Source organism: Sinocyclocheilus anshuiensis, unplaced genomic scaffold (genome assembly GCF_001515605.1).
Source record: "Sinocyclocheilus anshuiensis isolate Anshui unplaced genomic scaffold, SAMN03320099.WGS_v1.1 scaffold1625, whole genome shotgun sequence".
Taxonomy (NCBI): domain Eukaryota; kingdom Metazoa; phylum Chordata; class Actinopteri; order Cypriniformes; family Cyprinidae; genus Sinocyclocheilus; species Sinocyclocheilus anshuiensis.
This window is the reverse complement of record NW_015539802.1, coordinates 851283-868277: the sequence shown is the minus strand read 5'-3', so window position 1 is coordinate 868277 and position 16995 is coordinate 851283. Positions and strand designations below refer to the sequence as shown.

The 16995-nt window shown below is 40.7% G+C and overlaps 1 protein-coding gene across 1 annotated transcript; it reads left to right on the top strand.

Annotated features, from left to right (window-relative positions):
• Nucleotides 1–493: 493 nt before the first annotated feature.
• On the top strand, nt 494–16990 carry LOC107683899 (lysine-specific demethylase 5C-like; the record flags this gene model as incomplete). The annotated part of the gene is made up of 26 exons (XM_016479962.1): nt 494–1274; nt 2663–2813; nt 3101–3178; nt 3299–3421; nt 3615–3785; nt 4248–4382; nt 6130–6186; nt 7582–7702; nt 7795–8033; nt 8312–8470; nt 9362–9481; nt 9585–9743; nt 9828–10009; nt 10202–10364; nt 10754–10873; nt 11035–11229; nt 11937–12118; nt 12212–12336; nt 12475–12707; nt 12790–13175; nt 13261–13399; nt 13530–13709; nt 15158–15280; nt 15801–16568; nt 16654–16705; nt 16797–16990. Coding segments are annotated over exons 2-26 (4551 nt in total), but the record flags the coding sequence as incomplete, so codon positions are not given.
• Nucleotides 16991–16995: the final 5 nt, after the last annotated feature.

Sequence of the window (16995 nt, the reverse complement as noted above, 5' to 3'; positions counted from 1 at the left end):
AATAATAATAATTTATATATATATATATATATAGGTCAGTGGCCCTTGGCTTGGTATCGTTGGCAGAATTCGGCCCTCGGCGAAAACTAATTGAGGAATCCTGGACTATACCTTCAAATGAGTTTTTTTGATATTTTGCCACTAGTCGTCGCTACCCATTTTGTTTTTCGCATACATCGCTTGACCTCTTCTGCGCAAATTTTACTCACTGGAACTACTTCGCCAAGAAAGAGGTGAAATATCACTCCGCGTCACGTCCGCTCGCCCACCTGCATCACTTGCACAACATACAACTACTCACAATTCGACATAACACGATATTTAGTCCACATTTAACACACGCGTGAAATCAATACCCATTTTCTGTTATATCCAGTACGATAATTTACCTCATTCTGTGTTAAGTCGGACGAGTCCAGGGACTAGTTTACATGTAACGAGAAGCGTGGAGGGATGAGACCGTGCTCGCATCCAGTCAAGTGCGTGTTTTCCCAACTGAGATCAATGGATTTTGAGAGAGTTGTGCTTAGGTCGTGATGAAACCAAGATGGTGTGTAGTTCAGACAGGATGAACGGTGGATAGCTGAGGAAAGAAAACATTGGAAACAACGCGTATTTTGTACACGCGCGCTAAACAGTTATTATTAAGAAAAAGTCAACTTACACGGGACTTTCAGGAGTCCGTTGGAAAGAAGACCTCCGCGATCATCATCCCTCTAACCGGCGAGAGAGCGTGCATGTGTAAGTGTGTGTGCTGGGATGGGCTGATCGAGGAGGCCGCAGAGCCACTGCCACCCAGAGACTGACCCTCCACCGAACAATAGACCCCGTGATCATCAAACAAGAGCCAGAAAGATACAGATAATAAAACACACCGGCGCACTAATCATTCCGAGGCGACTCCGAAGAATAAGAAGAGCTCTGACCGAGTGCAAAAAATGTAAGACTGGTGCTCAGACTCGCAGCACTGATGGCTAAGTTTATGTTGATTTAGCGCAAGTGTTTCTGTTTTACCTGGAATATCCGATCAGATGATCCCTTTAAATGCCACACATCATATACCTGCGACCCGAGACAACCACACTGTCTTCTCCCCTTGTGTGTTTCCACAACTCGGCCATTCTTTGGAATTAAGTCCTAAAGTTTGGCCCTCTCACTGGATGTATAATCTGTTTACGTCTTCATACTGTCGGATATTTTGAGATTCGTTAAATACTTTTGACATCAAATCAATCGTTTGTTGGATTTGGCGTGAGTCTGCTGACAAACGGATGGTGAGGCTTTATTGTTTTGGTCATTAGCCGGACAGCTAACCAGCTACTTCTATAAAACTGCTTTCTTAGCAATTCCCCAGTGCACATAATTTTCCCAGTAAGTCTTAAAAGTGTCAGTTCATCACATTTTAATGGTTTATTTACTATTATCTGTGAATTTGAAAGCTGTTGTCGAAGCTCACGCGTGTTAGCGGTTAGCAGGCTAAAGCTACAGGAAATTTGGGATTATGGCTGTCTCAAACCGTGGTGAGATATGAACATTAGAAAGCGGTTTTGACCACCACGTGCGCCCCTTTGAATGTGTTTTTGTCTAATTCTAATGTCATTTGTTTAGTTAGGCAGCTTACCAGGGTTTGAGAGACAGCCGCTGTCAGCAATTTTTGTTTATAACTTGTCTGTCACGACATTGTCAGAAGTGCATCTAATTGAATAGCCAAACTTCGTATAATAAAAACAACATTTGAACGAGACTGGTGTTGTTTTGATTATGTATGTGTACATTTTTAATTTATAATGATTAATCCGTTAAAGCAAGAAGTTAATGGCATCGTTACTAGTTTGGGAAATGAAGCGTAACCCGTTTTTCGTCACGTGATCAGTTTTTGTTGTTTTCACAACATGGAAGCTACTAGCATATAAACCCTTACAGTAGGTTTAGTTGTAATTAATGAATGGACTGTCATATTAGGCATTCTGCTGTTTTATAAGGTGCACATTTGATTAAACCAATGGCTGTGGATACATGCAAAAGCTATTTATGTTTTCCAGACAAGGCCTAAATGAACAATGTTTCGCTCCCTCCCCCATTTTGTCTGGTTTGAGACTGGGAGGTAGACAGGGTATGATGTTTTGTTAGAATAGTAATAGGGTGCATTTCCAGACGTGCTTCTAGAGAGCAAGTTTCTGTTCTCCAATTCCTCCTGTCAAAGTGCCTGAGGAAGGTCTTTTTCTTTGTGCTCTAAACTTCCTGATTAGTTCAATCTCATGCATCATCAAGGCCCTTCCGTTAGATCTGTGTACTTTAATTCTGACACATGCTTTTGTGCTGGTCGCATGTGGATCAAGCGTTGGTGTCCATTAGGGTGAACTCTGAACTTTTAAATATAGGGATTAAAAGATACCATGGCCCCTAGTGTCATTTGAATATGTTAATGTTTTAAAACATGAACTAACAAAAGATGATGACCTTTTTCATAAAACACAAGCGGAATGTTTTCAGGTTTTGTAAAACCGCTCTTTCATAAAGTGTAACATTCAGTAAGAATGATTTATATGATTGATTTGAAATCTGCTTGTGTTGTATGAAAGAAGGCTAATGTGATTGCATTTACTTTTGATTTAGGAGTTATATTGTTTGATTTAAGTGAACTTGAAATGCTTGCTTTCAGAGCAATGGATGGAGGGGAGGAGTTTGTTCCGCCGCCGGAATGTCCAGTGTTTGAACCGTCATGGGAGGAGTTTGCTGATCCTCTGGGATATATCGCCAAAATCCGTCCAATAGCAGAAAAGTCTGGAATATGCAAGATTCGCCCACCACCCGTAATCATCTTTTGCATTTTTCTGTGCTGTCATTCTAAACCTGTGTGACTTTATATCTTCTGTAGAACATAAAAGATGATGTTCTGAAAAGCATCTCAGTGTTTTTTGCCCATAGAATCCAAGTCAGTGCTCAACAAAACTGTTTGGTTAGCAACATTCTTCAAAATGTATTCTTTTTTTGTTCTACAGAATTTTCCTTTCTGGGTAAAATATATCCCTTAAAGTTAGTCCATTATAAAAAATATTTACATTTTGCTATTTAAACAGCCTTTTTCTTTCCATTACAGGACTGGCAGCCACCATTTGTTGTGGAGGTGGACAATTTCCGGTTCACACCACGTATTCAGAGGCTCAATGAGCTTGAGGTCAGAGCTGCATCCTGTTGAACTCATCACCCGTGTGTCTTACTCCATGAAGTGTGACCCACATATTCTTGTGTTGACTAAGCACTAACACATCTGTTTGTTTGTTTGTTTTTTTCTCAGGCTGAGACACGAGTGAAGCTAAATTATCTGGACAGAATTGCCAAGTTCTGGGAGATCCAGGGATCCTCTCTGAAGATCCCCAATATAGAACGACGTATTCTCGATCTGTTCAGCTTGGCCAAGGTGAATACAGCAGCCATTTATGTTATTGACTGAGTTTGATGCCATTTCCCTGATTAGGAAAAAAAGGTTAAAGATGGTCAACAGAACTTTTATAGACTTTAAAGTAAACTCATCCTAAGAACATCATAAATCTATAGAATAGTGTAAACTGGAAAGAGTTAGTAATTAACTTGTTTTATGTCCTGTGTGGTAGATTGTGACAGAGGAAGGGGGTTTCGAGGCGGTGTGTAAGGAGAGACGCTGGGCACGCGTGGCACAGAAACTGGGATATCCTCCTGGCAAAAACATTGGCTCTCTCCTGAGGTCGCACTATGAGAGGATCGTCTATCCATTTGAGTTGTTCCAGTCTGGAGCCAGTTTACCGGTACTGTGTTTGACCATTTATCATTATTGCTTGAAAATCTTCACACGTTCTTTATTATATTATAAGAGTAGCAGTATAATTTTCATTGAAGGTGCTTACACACACACAAATATTCCAGTGTTTGAGATTCCAATAATCAGAATTTGGTCATATTTTGATTATGTGAGCATCAGGTCTATACATAAACCTGAATCACATTCCCATATTAATCTGTATTTTGGGTAAACAACAACTACTATAACTGTACATTCATTTACGTCAGCGCATACCCAAACCAAGCTAATTCTGCGTGATATTAGATACAGGCAGTTTTAAAAATTACAGAAGAGAATCACAAGAAAGGAATGTGCATGTCTTAGTTTACTCGAATGCGCTTATTATTTGTGCATGGTAATATTCTGTGGAGCAAGTAAATGTCTTTTACAAATATGAAGCTGATATGTGTGCGTTCTGCATATCTAGCCATGTAAACCCAGGCCGTATGACAGTGATGAGATAGACCGGGAATACAAACCCCACTCCATTCCTCTCCGCCAATCAGTCCCACCATCTAAGATGAGCAGCTATGGACGACGAGCCAATCGCCTTAAGCCTGAGGTGAGTGATATTTCTGGATCAATATATGTGTCAGGCTTTTTTTTGTTATCCTTATATTTCATTGAGGCATCATTTGCTCATTTTGTCATACTGTATGTGATCAGCATTTTTTTTCTAAATTTAAAAACAATAATTGTAACAGAATTAAAAAGCCAGTGCAGTGATTTTAAAAACAGTATAAATTAATTTATAACATTTACAGATAAATGCAATTTTTTATCAGTTATTTCAAAGTCATTGTTTACATTTTACAGTGTGCCCTATTAACAAAGATACTACTAAATTGTGCCAAAATCAACTAGTCTAATCTTTACTTTTATTAACCTTCATGATGACTGCTGATGACTTTAACCTTTGCCATAAATGTATGTATAACTGACCAGGGCTTAATGGATCCATCCAAATATGTGCTTTGTCTGTTTTTCTGAGATGTATGAACGCTTTTGGATCAGCACTGACCATGCTTTCAAGGCGCTTCCCAGCATGCTTTGCTCCCTGTGCTGTTAAATAAAGGATTGTGTCCATCTTGCCCTCATACCTCTGCCTTCTTTCTGTCACTTTCTGCCTTTCATTTGTTGTCATTACACTTTTTCTCTTTAAAACCATTGGCCATCGCCTAAAATTTTCATTACATCATAATGCTATTCTCATCCCATTCATTTCAAAGATGCAGCGTTTCCCCAGCATTTATTTTTTGGGTGTTTGGCTTTTTAATTTGCCTGCCCATTTACATTAGCTTGGTCAATGGATTCATAGCATTAGTGATAATAAACTAATATCAGATAATCAAAGCAATCTTTATAGTTTTAAAAGTTAGGGAACCTTCAGTGGTTTCCTTACCACTGAATTACTAAAATTATAAGGATATTTAAAGCAATAACATTTAGCCATTTATAACTGCAGTAAGTGAGGTTACCACCATGTTAACTCTACCCTTCTCTCTCTCTCTCTTAATATTTTGTTCAAACAGTTATTCTGTTGATTTACATCCTAAGAAAACTAAAATACTTATATTACCAGAAAAAAGTTTGGACTCACTCAGCTTATCTTTTGGTATAAAAGCATGTGCTTGAAGGCTTGAAGCAATTTTGTGGGCAAATATAAATCGTGCATCCATATAAATGTCTTTAACATAATATGTAACTACATTAATTACAATTATTTATTTTTGTATAAGTTGCAAGTTGGACCCAGATAGTTTATGAAAAGTAGCCAAAAAGTGTCATACATGGGTACTCCTTTAAAATTTAAAATCATACCAGGATGCACTTGATGTTGGTTAAGAGAATGTCTATAGAGTGTACAGAGAAAGAAACTCAAATGCAATATAGTTTGTATTTCTTTACTATACTTTTTTATTAAGGAATTCCCATACACATTTTTTAATAATTGTGTTCAAACTTTTGACTGGTATCTTATTTAAAATATAAAATGTTATTTTAAATATATGGAGCAAGTAATGTTATCCGTTGAACAATCATGTGCAATTGCAACAAATAACTAAAACTGTTGCAACTGAACACTTTAACACTAGTATGTGATGTTTGTTTAAAAAAATAATATTATGTCTGAATCACTTATGCTGTTGACTTAAAATTTAATCATACTTCAGACATTAAAAAAATACACATTTTTAATAGGTTACTGTCCCCCGATTGACTCTGTCCTGTCGCACATGGTTGTTGTTTTTTCCTTTTGTCTCTCTCTCTGGAATCCATTTTGTTTTGGTTGTTGTCTCCCCATGCAGGGTCCAGAGGATCCAACTCACCACCCTCTTACAACTGGCTCTCAACACATCCCCTCGGTACTGCCTCGCTCTCTCTCTCATTCTCTCTCTCTCTCTCTCTCGCTCCCTCTGTTCTTTACTTTCCTCCCTATCACTCACTTTCTTTCTTTCTTCTTTGGTGACGTTCTTTCATGCTTTAAAAAAACCTTTATTTGACCTTATGCTGTCGTTCACGCTTAACTGGGTGTCTAATTTCATGTAGAAGCTCTTGTTTTTCGTCTTTCAGCTCTTGCTTTTTTCAGCTCTTGCTTTTGCTTATTTCTTTATGCATCCACCCTGTCTTCCTCTGTGTCCTTCAGTCATCTAACACATTTCACTTCACTTGTCTTGCCACACTTTTAGCAATGCTGGCTTGCTTACATTTCCTCTTTGGTGGTGGACTGGTTACCCCACTCTGGGCTGCATATTACTACTAATCTATGATTGCTATAATCTGTTGTCACTGCTGTTCTCTTAATGGCTGGTTCATATTATGTTCATCATGCTGCAAGTCAGAAATGAGCTGTTTTTGCTTAACGATGAGACAGCGAAACTTTGTTTTTCAGAGTAACAGATTTCAGGAACGGAACAGAGAAATACTGCGATTGACATGTCTGACAGACGTCAATCTGGACATAATGCTTAGATGTGTTCTTGCTTCTGCATATTTGAGGCATTTAGCAATTAGGACTGTGTGATATTTTCGATATTTATGATATAGACACCCATTTTTTTTATTAAAAGGACCTGTATGGCTTTTTTAGTTGTTGATTTTTTATTTTTTTTTGGTATAAATATATGTAGGTGAATATTGCCATTGCTGTTTTGATTAGGGAAAATCAGCATGGAAAATGTATATATAGATTAAGACTGCTATTTAATGTTTAACTGATTGAAGACTGTTATTTCGGAGTAAATATGTAAATGTATAGAGATTTATTGAATATAAATAAAGGCCTAGTTTTATTGCCCAGCCCTTTTAAGCAGTGGATCGTTTCATGAGAGACTTTGCCATTCAGTATTAATTGTGTTTGAATGAATAATTGCTTTTTCCCTCTTGATAGCAGTTAAGTCTGGCACAAAACTAACTTCATGCATGTTTGCTCTTGCTTTAACAGTCTGCAGTGGCGTCTCAACCATTTTTGCTTTATATTGATCAATCTGGGGTTTTCAATCAGTTTTGTATTGTAGTTTGAGCAACAAAGATTTTTGAATGAACTATTTAAGAAAGTGTGGGAAAAAATGATTTCACCGACCTTTCTGATGCTTTACAGCTGTGAGAAATGTAGTGAAAAGTTAATATCCTGAACAGTCAGGGATCCCTCATGGAAAAAGCTGTGTTTAGTGTAGAAACAGAGAAAGGAAAACCCTCTCTCAAATATCGTCACCGCTGTTCCTGTAGTTCACTTACAGTCTTTCACTTACGCCCATTAGCCGGAGCCTACAGAGGAAGATATAGAGAAGAACCCTGAGCTGAAAAAGCTGCAGATTTACGGGGCTGGACCTAAAATGATGGGGCTTGGTCTTGTACCTCGAGACAAGACACGGAAGAAAGGTTTGTGTCTGCAGTTGGGATTTGATTTGATTTTGTTCTTTATAAATGTGACAAATAAATGTTTCAAGTGTCACATTATGCATTTTCCCCAGATGAACTGCCGGAGACTGTAATAGTACGGGACAGCGCTGCCAGTGCATCTGTGAAGGATGAACCTGGAGAGACACCGGTTACAAAATCAGATCCAGACGTTCCTCCACCACCCCCAAATCTCATTGTCAAGGAGGACGATGATGACAAAAATCACACTGATGATCCTAATGATTCCAGTGATGAACCCTGCACCAAGATGACCATGAGACTCCGACGCAACCTCAATAACCCACAGTTTGTAAGTTTGAGAGAGACGTATGAACTTAAGAGTTAGATTAATTGGATTGATGGCTCAATCGGACTGACAATCCTCCATGTGAACACCTTAATCCATCAATCCTTGATCAGAATTAAATAACGATCAGATTGGAAGGGGTGGTGTAGATCTGACATAATTCGATCAACAGGATAAGTGAACCATGTAGATGCTTGTATCTGACTATTTTTCCAGTCAGATTCAAAAATACCTTGCACACGTGCAAAATTTTACTAAGCTCAATAACTGAAATCTGTCAGGTGGACTCGTTTGTATGTCGGATGTGCGGACGTGGGGACGAGGATGAGAAGTTGCTGCTCTGTGATGGGTGCGATGATAATTATCACACGTTCTGCCTGATACCTCCACTCACAGACCCACCCAAGGGGAACTGGCGCTGTCCCAAATGTGTAGCAGAGGTGAGAGACCAGACCGAAATAACTCTTGTATTATTCTGTTGTGTTATGCTGGATATTTCGGTAGGAAAATGACTACTGTTTTGATCAATTATTTCTGTTTGTGGAGTCTAAGTTTTAAGTGTCTTAAGCTAGTTTTTTGCTGCTTAATGAATGTGTAATATATAAACACTCTAAGGCTATGTTCACACTTGGCGCCTTTTTTGAAGCTGCCAGCGTTTGTTTCACATTATAATCCTATGGCGTAAACCGTGTTTTCAAAAAAGTCCTGACTGCTTTTTAAAACGCCACCATCGGCTTCTTTTTCAGCAGCTCAGAGCGTCTTTTTTTTTAAGTTGAAAAAAGTTTTAACTTTTCTGAAAAAAACGCTCTACGTCAAGCACCTTTTTGACAGCTGACCAATGACAAGCGAGTAGCGAGTGGTTTCCACTGGAGAAGAGCCGGTAGATAGATCGTACTAGTTTCAGAGCACAAGGAGTTGTATGATATGAGCACAAAACTCTATCTAGTCTAAAATATGCCACAAACCGTGCATTATCCAACCGGAGCTCCTTGACTAAATTGTTGTAAGCACCCACAAACGTCTTTGTGAACTGACATTCTCCTCCCTGTTAACTTCAAAAGCCAACGCAAGAGCCAACTTTTTACTCTTTCTCGACATTTCTGCACCACACAGCACTAGGCTACTGTTGCAGCTGTTGTTATAGCAACAAAAGACGCCCTCGGCTGCTATTTGTAACCAAAACGCTGCCAGCTTTTTTGTTTTACTATAAAAGCGCTCGTCAACTTTTTCTTGCCAAAAAAGACGCCAAGTGTGAACACGCCCTAATACTTTCTAACTGCTGACTTTTATTTCTTGGTGCAGCAATCAACTGTTATGTGTTGTCTGTGTAGGAGTGTAAAAAGCCAGCAGAGGCGTTTGGTTTTGAGCAGGCCACTCGAGAGTATACGTTACAGAGCTTCGGTGAGATGGCCGATACTTTTAAAGCAGACTACTTCAACATGCCTGTCCATGTGAGTGTTTTTCTTGCCTTTAATCAATCTTGAACCCCATAGACTCTTACTGTACATGTACAAATAATTTCATTGTCATTTGAATTGTTTTTTTTTTTGTTAGATGGTGCCGACAGAGCTGGTTGAGAAGGAGTTTTGGAGGTTGGTCAGTAGTATTGAAGAAGACGTAACTGTAGAATATGGGGCAGATATTCACTCAAAGGAATTTGGTAGTGGTTTTCCTGTCAACAACGGCAAGAGACACTTGTCAGATGAGGAAGAGGTTAGTTTTTTTTTTTCCCCACTTTGTTTTTCCATGTTTTGGTCAAGAAAGCAAATTAACATCTCCGTCCTGTTCTTGTTGCAGGAATATGCCCGCAGTGGCTGGAATTTAAACGTTATGCCAGTGTTGGAGCAGTCAGTATTGTGCCACATTAATGCCGATATCTCTGGCATGAAGGTGCCATGGCTGTATGTGGGCATGGTGTTCTCCGCTTTCTGTTGGCACATAGAGGACCACTGGAGTTACTCCATCAACTATTTACACTGGTAATGCATAGAGACTTTATGTTAATATGCTATGTAGCATCTTTCTGGAGCAGCTTGTCATATCATATCTTTTAATAGTAGAAATTGCCAGAAAAGCTTGTGACCAGTGACCACGTGTTGTGTACTGTAAGCATAGTCTGATGCATCTTGGGTGACATTAAAAAAAACTCTGGTTTTGGTTTCTCTTTTTAGGGGTGAGCCCAAAACATGGTATGGTGTGCCATCATCTGCTGCAGAGAAGTTAGAGGAGGTGATGAAGAAACTCACACCTGAGCTCTTCGAGTTTCAGCCAGACCTGCTCCACCAGCTTGTCACCATCATGAACCCAAATATACTCATGTCTCATGGAGTGCCGGTTTGTAACACGCATACTCACTCATTATTATAATTAGCGTACTTAAGGTAATCAGGTTGCATCAAGCCACTACTATTTTAAGAATGTGAAATGAGGCCTGAAAAACACCCTGTGAAATTCTATAAAATCTCTTTTCGTTAAGTTAATTTGGCTTTTAGGGCTGCTTCCCGATGGCCTGGCAATATATAAATATATGATCTGTGCCCTGAAAATAATGTATTCTTACCATTAAAATTTTTCTAATGTTTGGTTATTTTATTGCTTCTCTAAATGTGAACAGACAAAAATGTTCTGTGTGAATAGTTTTGTTGGTGGCATTATTGTTTTGTCATGTGTGAAATGGGCTTTCAAAACACTGATCTCAGTTGGCCATAATTCTTGATTGACAGGTGGTTCGGACCAATCAGTGTGCTGGGGAGTTTGTCATCACTTTTCCACGAGCTTATCACAGCGGTTTCAATCAGGGATATAACTTTGCCGAAGCAGTCAACTTCTGCACTGCAGACTGGGTAAATAAATACAGTGTGCATGCATAAATGCACCTTCATTTAAATCTGTAGTATGTAAAGCAGTGTGTGACCAGATAAACAGCATTTTGAGGAACTACCTTTTAAATGTCAGTCATCCTGTTGTGAGTTACTGAGGCTTTTGCTCTTCCTCTCTCTGCTAGCTGCCCACAGGGCGCTCTTGTATTGAGCATTACCGGCGGCTGAGGCGCTACTGCGTGTTCTCTCATGAGGAACTCACCTGCAAGATGGCGGCCTGCCCAGAGAAGCTGGATCTGAACCTGGCAGCCGCCACGCACAGGGAGATGTTCATTATCGTACAGGAGGAGAGGAAACTACGCAAAAGCCTCCTGGAAAGGGTGAGCGGAGACGATATATTTGCAGAATGAGGGAAAAACATCTGTGATTGGGCAGCTGATAATATTTGATTGGCTACAAATGTGTATAATATCAGTTTATTACAATGTATATGAGTTCTGCTACACAAGTCTACAAGTGATCATACTATCAGTGCCTTCCACCTAGCAAGTTTATGCTTCATAAAAGTTACTACTGCATTTCCTAACCTGTGAACTATTAGCAGCCTTCTCTTTTGTTTTAATCAGTTAAAACTAATAAATTAAAAACCCTGTCAGTTTTGTTTATAGAGTATTTAGTGTTTCATTTTATTGGGTGTTTCTTTTTTTATTCTTCTTTCTTTCTTTTCTTGCATATAAAAAGAACAAAGTACTGTTTATGAGGAAATGTTCACAACATTTTTGTCTGTGCTGTTTTTTGTTAATTAGATGAAATGGAAAAAAGTTAATCTCCTCTGTCTCCATTTTATTCACCTTCTAATATGTTTTTGTTAAAATGTTAAAAACTGATCCACATTGTCTATAATTAGCCTGCCCAAAATGCTAAGTAGACATCTTACTAGGTTTTGAATCAACGGTCATGATGCATTAGTACACCTAACTGCTGCATTTTGGCGAAAATCACAATCACCTACAAATAAAATTAGAGGTTGATAGACTCCTTTTGATAGCTGATTGACTGTGTTTTGTACCGTGGTGTCATCTCTCAGGGCATAAAGGAAGCAGAAAGGGAAGCCTTTGAGTTACTGCCTGATGATGAAAGACAATGTGACAAATGTAAGACCACCTGCTTTCTCTCAGCCCTGGCGTGTTCGAACTGCCAAGAGAGTCTTGTCTGCCTCTACCATGCCCAGGACCTCTGCTCTTGCCCTAGTGAAAAACTCTACCTCAGGTAACCCAGCACATAGCGTCTGTGCTACGTTCTTAGCTACAGATGTGTTCTGCCGGAAGTGTCTTACGTGCTTTTGTTCCCTCGTCTATAAAGGTATCGCTATACTCTGGATGAACTCTTGGCCATGTTGCATCGGCTGAAAGTTCGCGCCGAGTCTTTTGACTCATGGGCAAACCGAGTGAAGGAAGCCCTAGAGCAGGAAGAAGGCAACAAAATAGGTAAATGTGACAAACCACACAGAGAGACAAACTCTGAATTTGTGAACAGTTCTTATTAGCCATTTTAATAGGTGCTGGAGATGTGCAAAACTGAATGCAGTGACAAAAGCCCAAATGAATGTTTTCTTCTCTCTTCAGACATTAAAGATCTAGAGGTTCTGAAAGAAGAGGCAGCTGACAAGAAGTTCCCCAATAATGAGCTGCTCCAGCGCCTCAACACTGTCCTCGCAGACATCCAAAAGTGTGAGAGCAGCAGCACAGAGCTCCTCAGCAATAGCCAGAGCAGGAGAATGAGTCTGGAGGAGCTGAGGACTCTGGTGGACACCATGCAGAACCTGCCCTGTGTTATAAAACCGCTGGAGGAAGTGCAGGTAAGAAAATAGGCCAAAGATATAGCATATAAAATATTTGGCCATCGGCTTGAAATTTCAACCACTGTTGCTTCTTTTCCAGGCGGTATTGCAGAAGATAGAGGAGTTTGATGCACGTGCTCAAGCTCTGGTTGACAGCACAAAAGACGAGTGGAAGCAGGACTCTCCTCTACCCGCGGCTTCAGAGATCCAGGCCCTGCTGGAGGAGGGAGCATCGCTGCCTGTTATTGCCCCGGCATGTGAGCTCCTGAGTGGGCTGCAGGAGCATGGTCGCTGGCTGGGAGAGGTCAGGCGGACGTTAGGGCCGGAGGGGAGCGAGGTGACTCTAGCTGTGCTGAGGAACTTGATGGAGTCAGGTTGTAATGTACCACAGAGCATATCGGTGGAGACCGCAATGGCTGAACTGCAAGAGCTACTGACTATAGCCGTTAGCTGGGAGGAGAAGGCACAGATCTGTCTGGAGGACAGGTGAGCTGGTTCAAGTGAGGGGCGGAATATGTCACCACACCAATGCAGCCTCCATTTTCATCTATCAATTGTTTCTTGCGAGCAGGCAGAAACACCATCTGTCGACGCTGGAGGCCATCGTGAACGAGGCTCAGCTAATACCAGTGCAGCTGCCTAACATCCTGTCCCTGCAGGCCTGCTTGAGCAGAGCTCGTGCTTGGGTCACTGATCTGGAGGAAATTCAGGTGAGAATAATTATGCCATTTCTGATAAACTGGAATTGATGTTCAATATAATAGTCAGCCAGTATGGTTTGGCCATTCAAGGTGGTTGCTTAGTTTGACTGTATCCTTTCTTGCGTCTTTTTCTGAGAAGAACGGTGAGCACTACCCGTGTCTGGATGATCTGGAGGGTTTGGTGGCCATTGGGCGGGACCTGCCGGTGAAGATGGAGGAGCTGAAGCAGCTGGAAATGCAGGTGGCCAGCGCTCACTCCTGGAGAGAGAAGGCCAGCAAAACGTTCCTGAAGAAGAACAGTCAGCACAGTCTGCTGGAGGTGAAGAGACCATCTACACTTTTGACTCTGAATTGTTATTCAAGGTCTCTCACCAAAAATAGTCATTACTTAGTTAGGGATGCAGCGATTAACCGGTTTCGCGATTAACCGCACTCTTAAAACGTCACGGTTAATTAATCGTAAAGGTTCTACTAAACCGAGTGTTTCTGTTACACGGAATGGAACTGTTGCAGCTTGTGCAAAATGGAAACAAAGTTACACTAAAGGTGCACCAGCTTAAAATGACGTGCTTATCAGAGACACGGAGGCTACTACACGCATTAGATTAACTGTGACAGAGGGACCAAACAGCGAAGCTTTATTTCCACCAGAGAAATGCCTGTCGATAGTGTGGGACCATTTTGCGTACACCAAGAATGACCAGGGTGTCATTTAAATATTGCCGTAAAAACTGCTGCTAAAGAGCAAACACATTAGGGATAATGCATGGTTAGCTGTACATTGAACAATTTTAATGCACGACGTGAAGGCAAGAAAAACCTGACGCGAAGTTACGGCTCATTAGCTCAGCATTCTGCCCGCTTCAGATCAGAAAGAGATGAAATAGTGCGGTAAGATCACATTTATTTGAATTAATTATAATATTTAGCTACTTGAATTAATTATTCGAGAGAGAGAGAGAGAGAGGTGACTCTCCAGTAGGCTATTTAATCTATTTTATTAATAAAAGTCGCGGGGCAGTGTTCTCAAGAATTTTGTGTTCTCCTGAATGTTTGTATACGTGTGCAGCGCGATCTCCAATCTCACAAACCAAAATAATAGACATGATTTTCTCAGGCCACATGTAAAATCATATGAATTATTATAAAGATTATTAAAATGAATATGTATGGATGACAGTTGATTATAATATTATTTCAGTTTATTTCCATCATTAGTAACAGTTTCCCCTGTGGGATAAAGTTAATATATATGAATAATACTTCATTAACTTTATTTACTATCCCTGTTGTAGTATTATTCATAAGATTTTTTTCACCATGTTTCCAAATTCTCTACCCCAGGTCCAAAAGAAATGTAAAGAATGTACAAACTGAAAACATTAAATACTTTTGTGATCTATTTCCATTTGTTATTTTCAAAAGAGAAATACTGTCATGGATGTTTACAGAGCAGAGGTCACCTTTTTTAAATTCCAATAGGAGAGATGGACTTTTCTTTGTCTTTTGTTTATTATTATTTTGTGCTGTATTGTTGGTTACTGTGTTATTTCTGTTTCAAAAGCCAGCAAAAAAATAACACTTTAATATCTAAAGAGTGTTCATGTGATTATATACATTAGTAATGTTGTGAAATGAATAAATGCATAATAATCACCATAATCGTAAAACCATGATTATTCCTCAGACAATAATCGTACCAACAAAATCTATAATCGTTGCATCCCTATACTTACATGACCATGGCTTACCCCCACCTCTGTGTAGGTGTTGTGCCCATGTGTTGAGAAGAGCAAGAAAATGGAGGAGAACTCACTGGGTACGGAAGCAGATTCTGATGTCAATGTATTAGGCCTCACTGCTCAGGACCTCCGAGACCCAGGAGCTATCGTGAGTTACTGTTTACTCATAACTGTTCCATTTATCCTTTTTGTGTGTTCATACATCAGACTGACAATTTGTCTGAATCAGTGTATGACACACTGTGTTCTAAAACCTAGTGAGCTGCCTACAGGGGCAGCACCTAACTTCTTAGCTGCCTCCAAAGATGGAAGAAATTGTAAGTTGAATCTTCTGTGCTCAGTGCCTTCCAAATCCATGACTTGTGAGATTCCATGACAGTTAAGACCCACTTTTAGTGTTCCACTCCATGTAGCACAATCCATTAAAAGTACACCTCATTTACCATTAGCACGGATGGGCACAATGTATCTTTGTTTTCAAATGTTCAAATCGAAACAAATTGGAAACCAGAGTGTAACACAGATACAGGAAGTATACTATCGGGCTTTAGAAAGCTGGGGCCGCTAACTAAGTTTTGGAACAGCCTAGAGAATTGTATTTTCCTTAATCTCATTGTAAGTTGATTAGGTTTTGCATATTTATGCGACTTTTATGTCATCAATATCAGGTGATGGCATTCAAAGAAGGGGAGCGTCTGGAGAAAGAGGCCCTCCTCCGCCTCCAGCAGGTGAATTTAACTAAACCCGGCGTAGAAAAAGGAGCAAACGGTGACCAGAACGGCATCAAGATGGAAAGGAAACGGAGAGACTCCATGGAGACAGACATGCCGCATAACTCGGACAGCACCTTGCTGCAGAATGGTGGCTCCGCCCCTTCCCTCACCTCTAGCCAATCAGTGTGTGTGTGCAGTGGCCAGCCCTGCCCCTTGCTTCACCGGTGCCATCTATGCAAAGACTGGTTCCATGGAGGTTGTGTGCCCTTCCCATCACTGCTGGGCTCCTCTGACACAAATCTTACAAAGCCCCTCTGCTGGTGGGACTGGAACACACGTTTCCTCTGTCCACGGTGCCAGCGATCCCGGCGGCCACGGCTGGAAACCATTCTAGCGCTGCTGGTGGCGCTGCAGAAGTTACCTGTACGCCTGCCAGAGGGAGAGGCGTTACAGTGTCTTACAGAGAGAGCCATTAACTGGCAGGGTCGAGCCAAACAGGCACTAGACTCTCCGGAAGTACAGAGGGCGCTAGAGAGACTCCAACAAGTGGAGCAGGAAATGAACAGTATAAAAGAGGAAGCGCCAGAGGAGAAAAACAAATGGAATGGGGATACTGTAATTGTGTTGTCTGACTCAGAGGAAACAGAAGATGGTGTTATTGATCTGACAGAGGAAGTGAACTCGCCAAAAAAGAGCGAAGAGAAGGCTGCTAATGGTACACAGGTGAGGAAATGCAGTTGTAACTTTTATGAAATCAAACAAATGTAAAAATCTTGTACAAAAACTGCTTTTTCCTCTTCCTGTCCAGTCTGGCTGTCAGAATGGAGTTGCTAAGAAGTCAGGCACTCAGGACATTACAGGTTAGTTGCCTCAGTCATTCACAGGCCTCCTTGATGGGTGTAATCAAACTGCTTTAATTCATTTTTAACCTATTGGCTGTTGTCTCGTTAGGGGTGGAGTCTCTGTTGTCACTAGTGCCGTGTCTCAAAGGGCCGGTGATCGAGCTGACCACATCCACCAGAGCACAGCTGGAGGAGCTTCAGCTAGAAGGAGACCTGCTGGAGGTCACGCTTGACCAGACACACACTATTTACCGGATCCTACAGGCTGCATCACAGCCGCACCAAGATGCCCTGCACACACTCATACA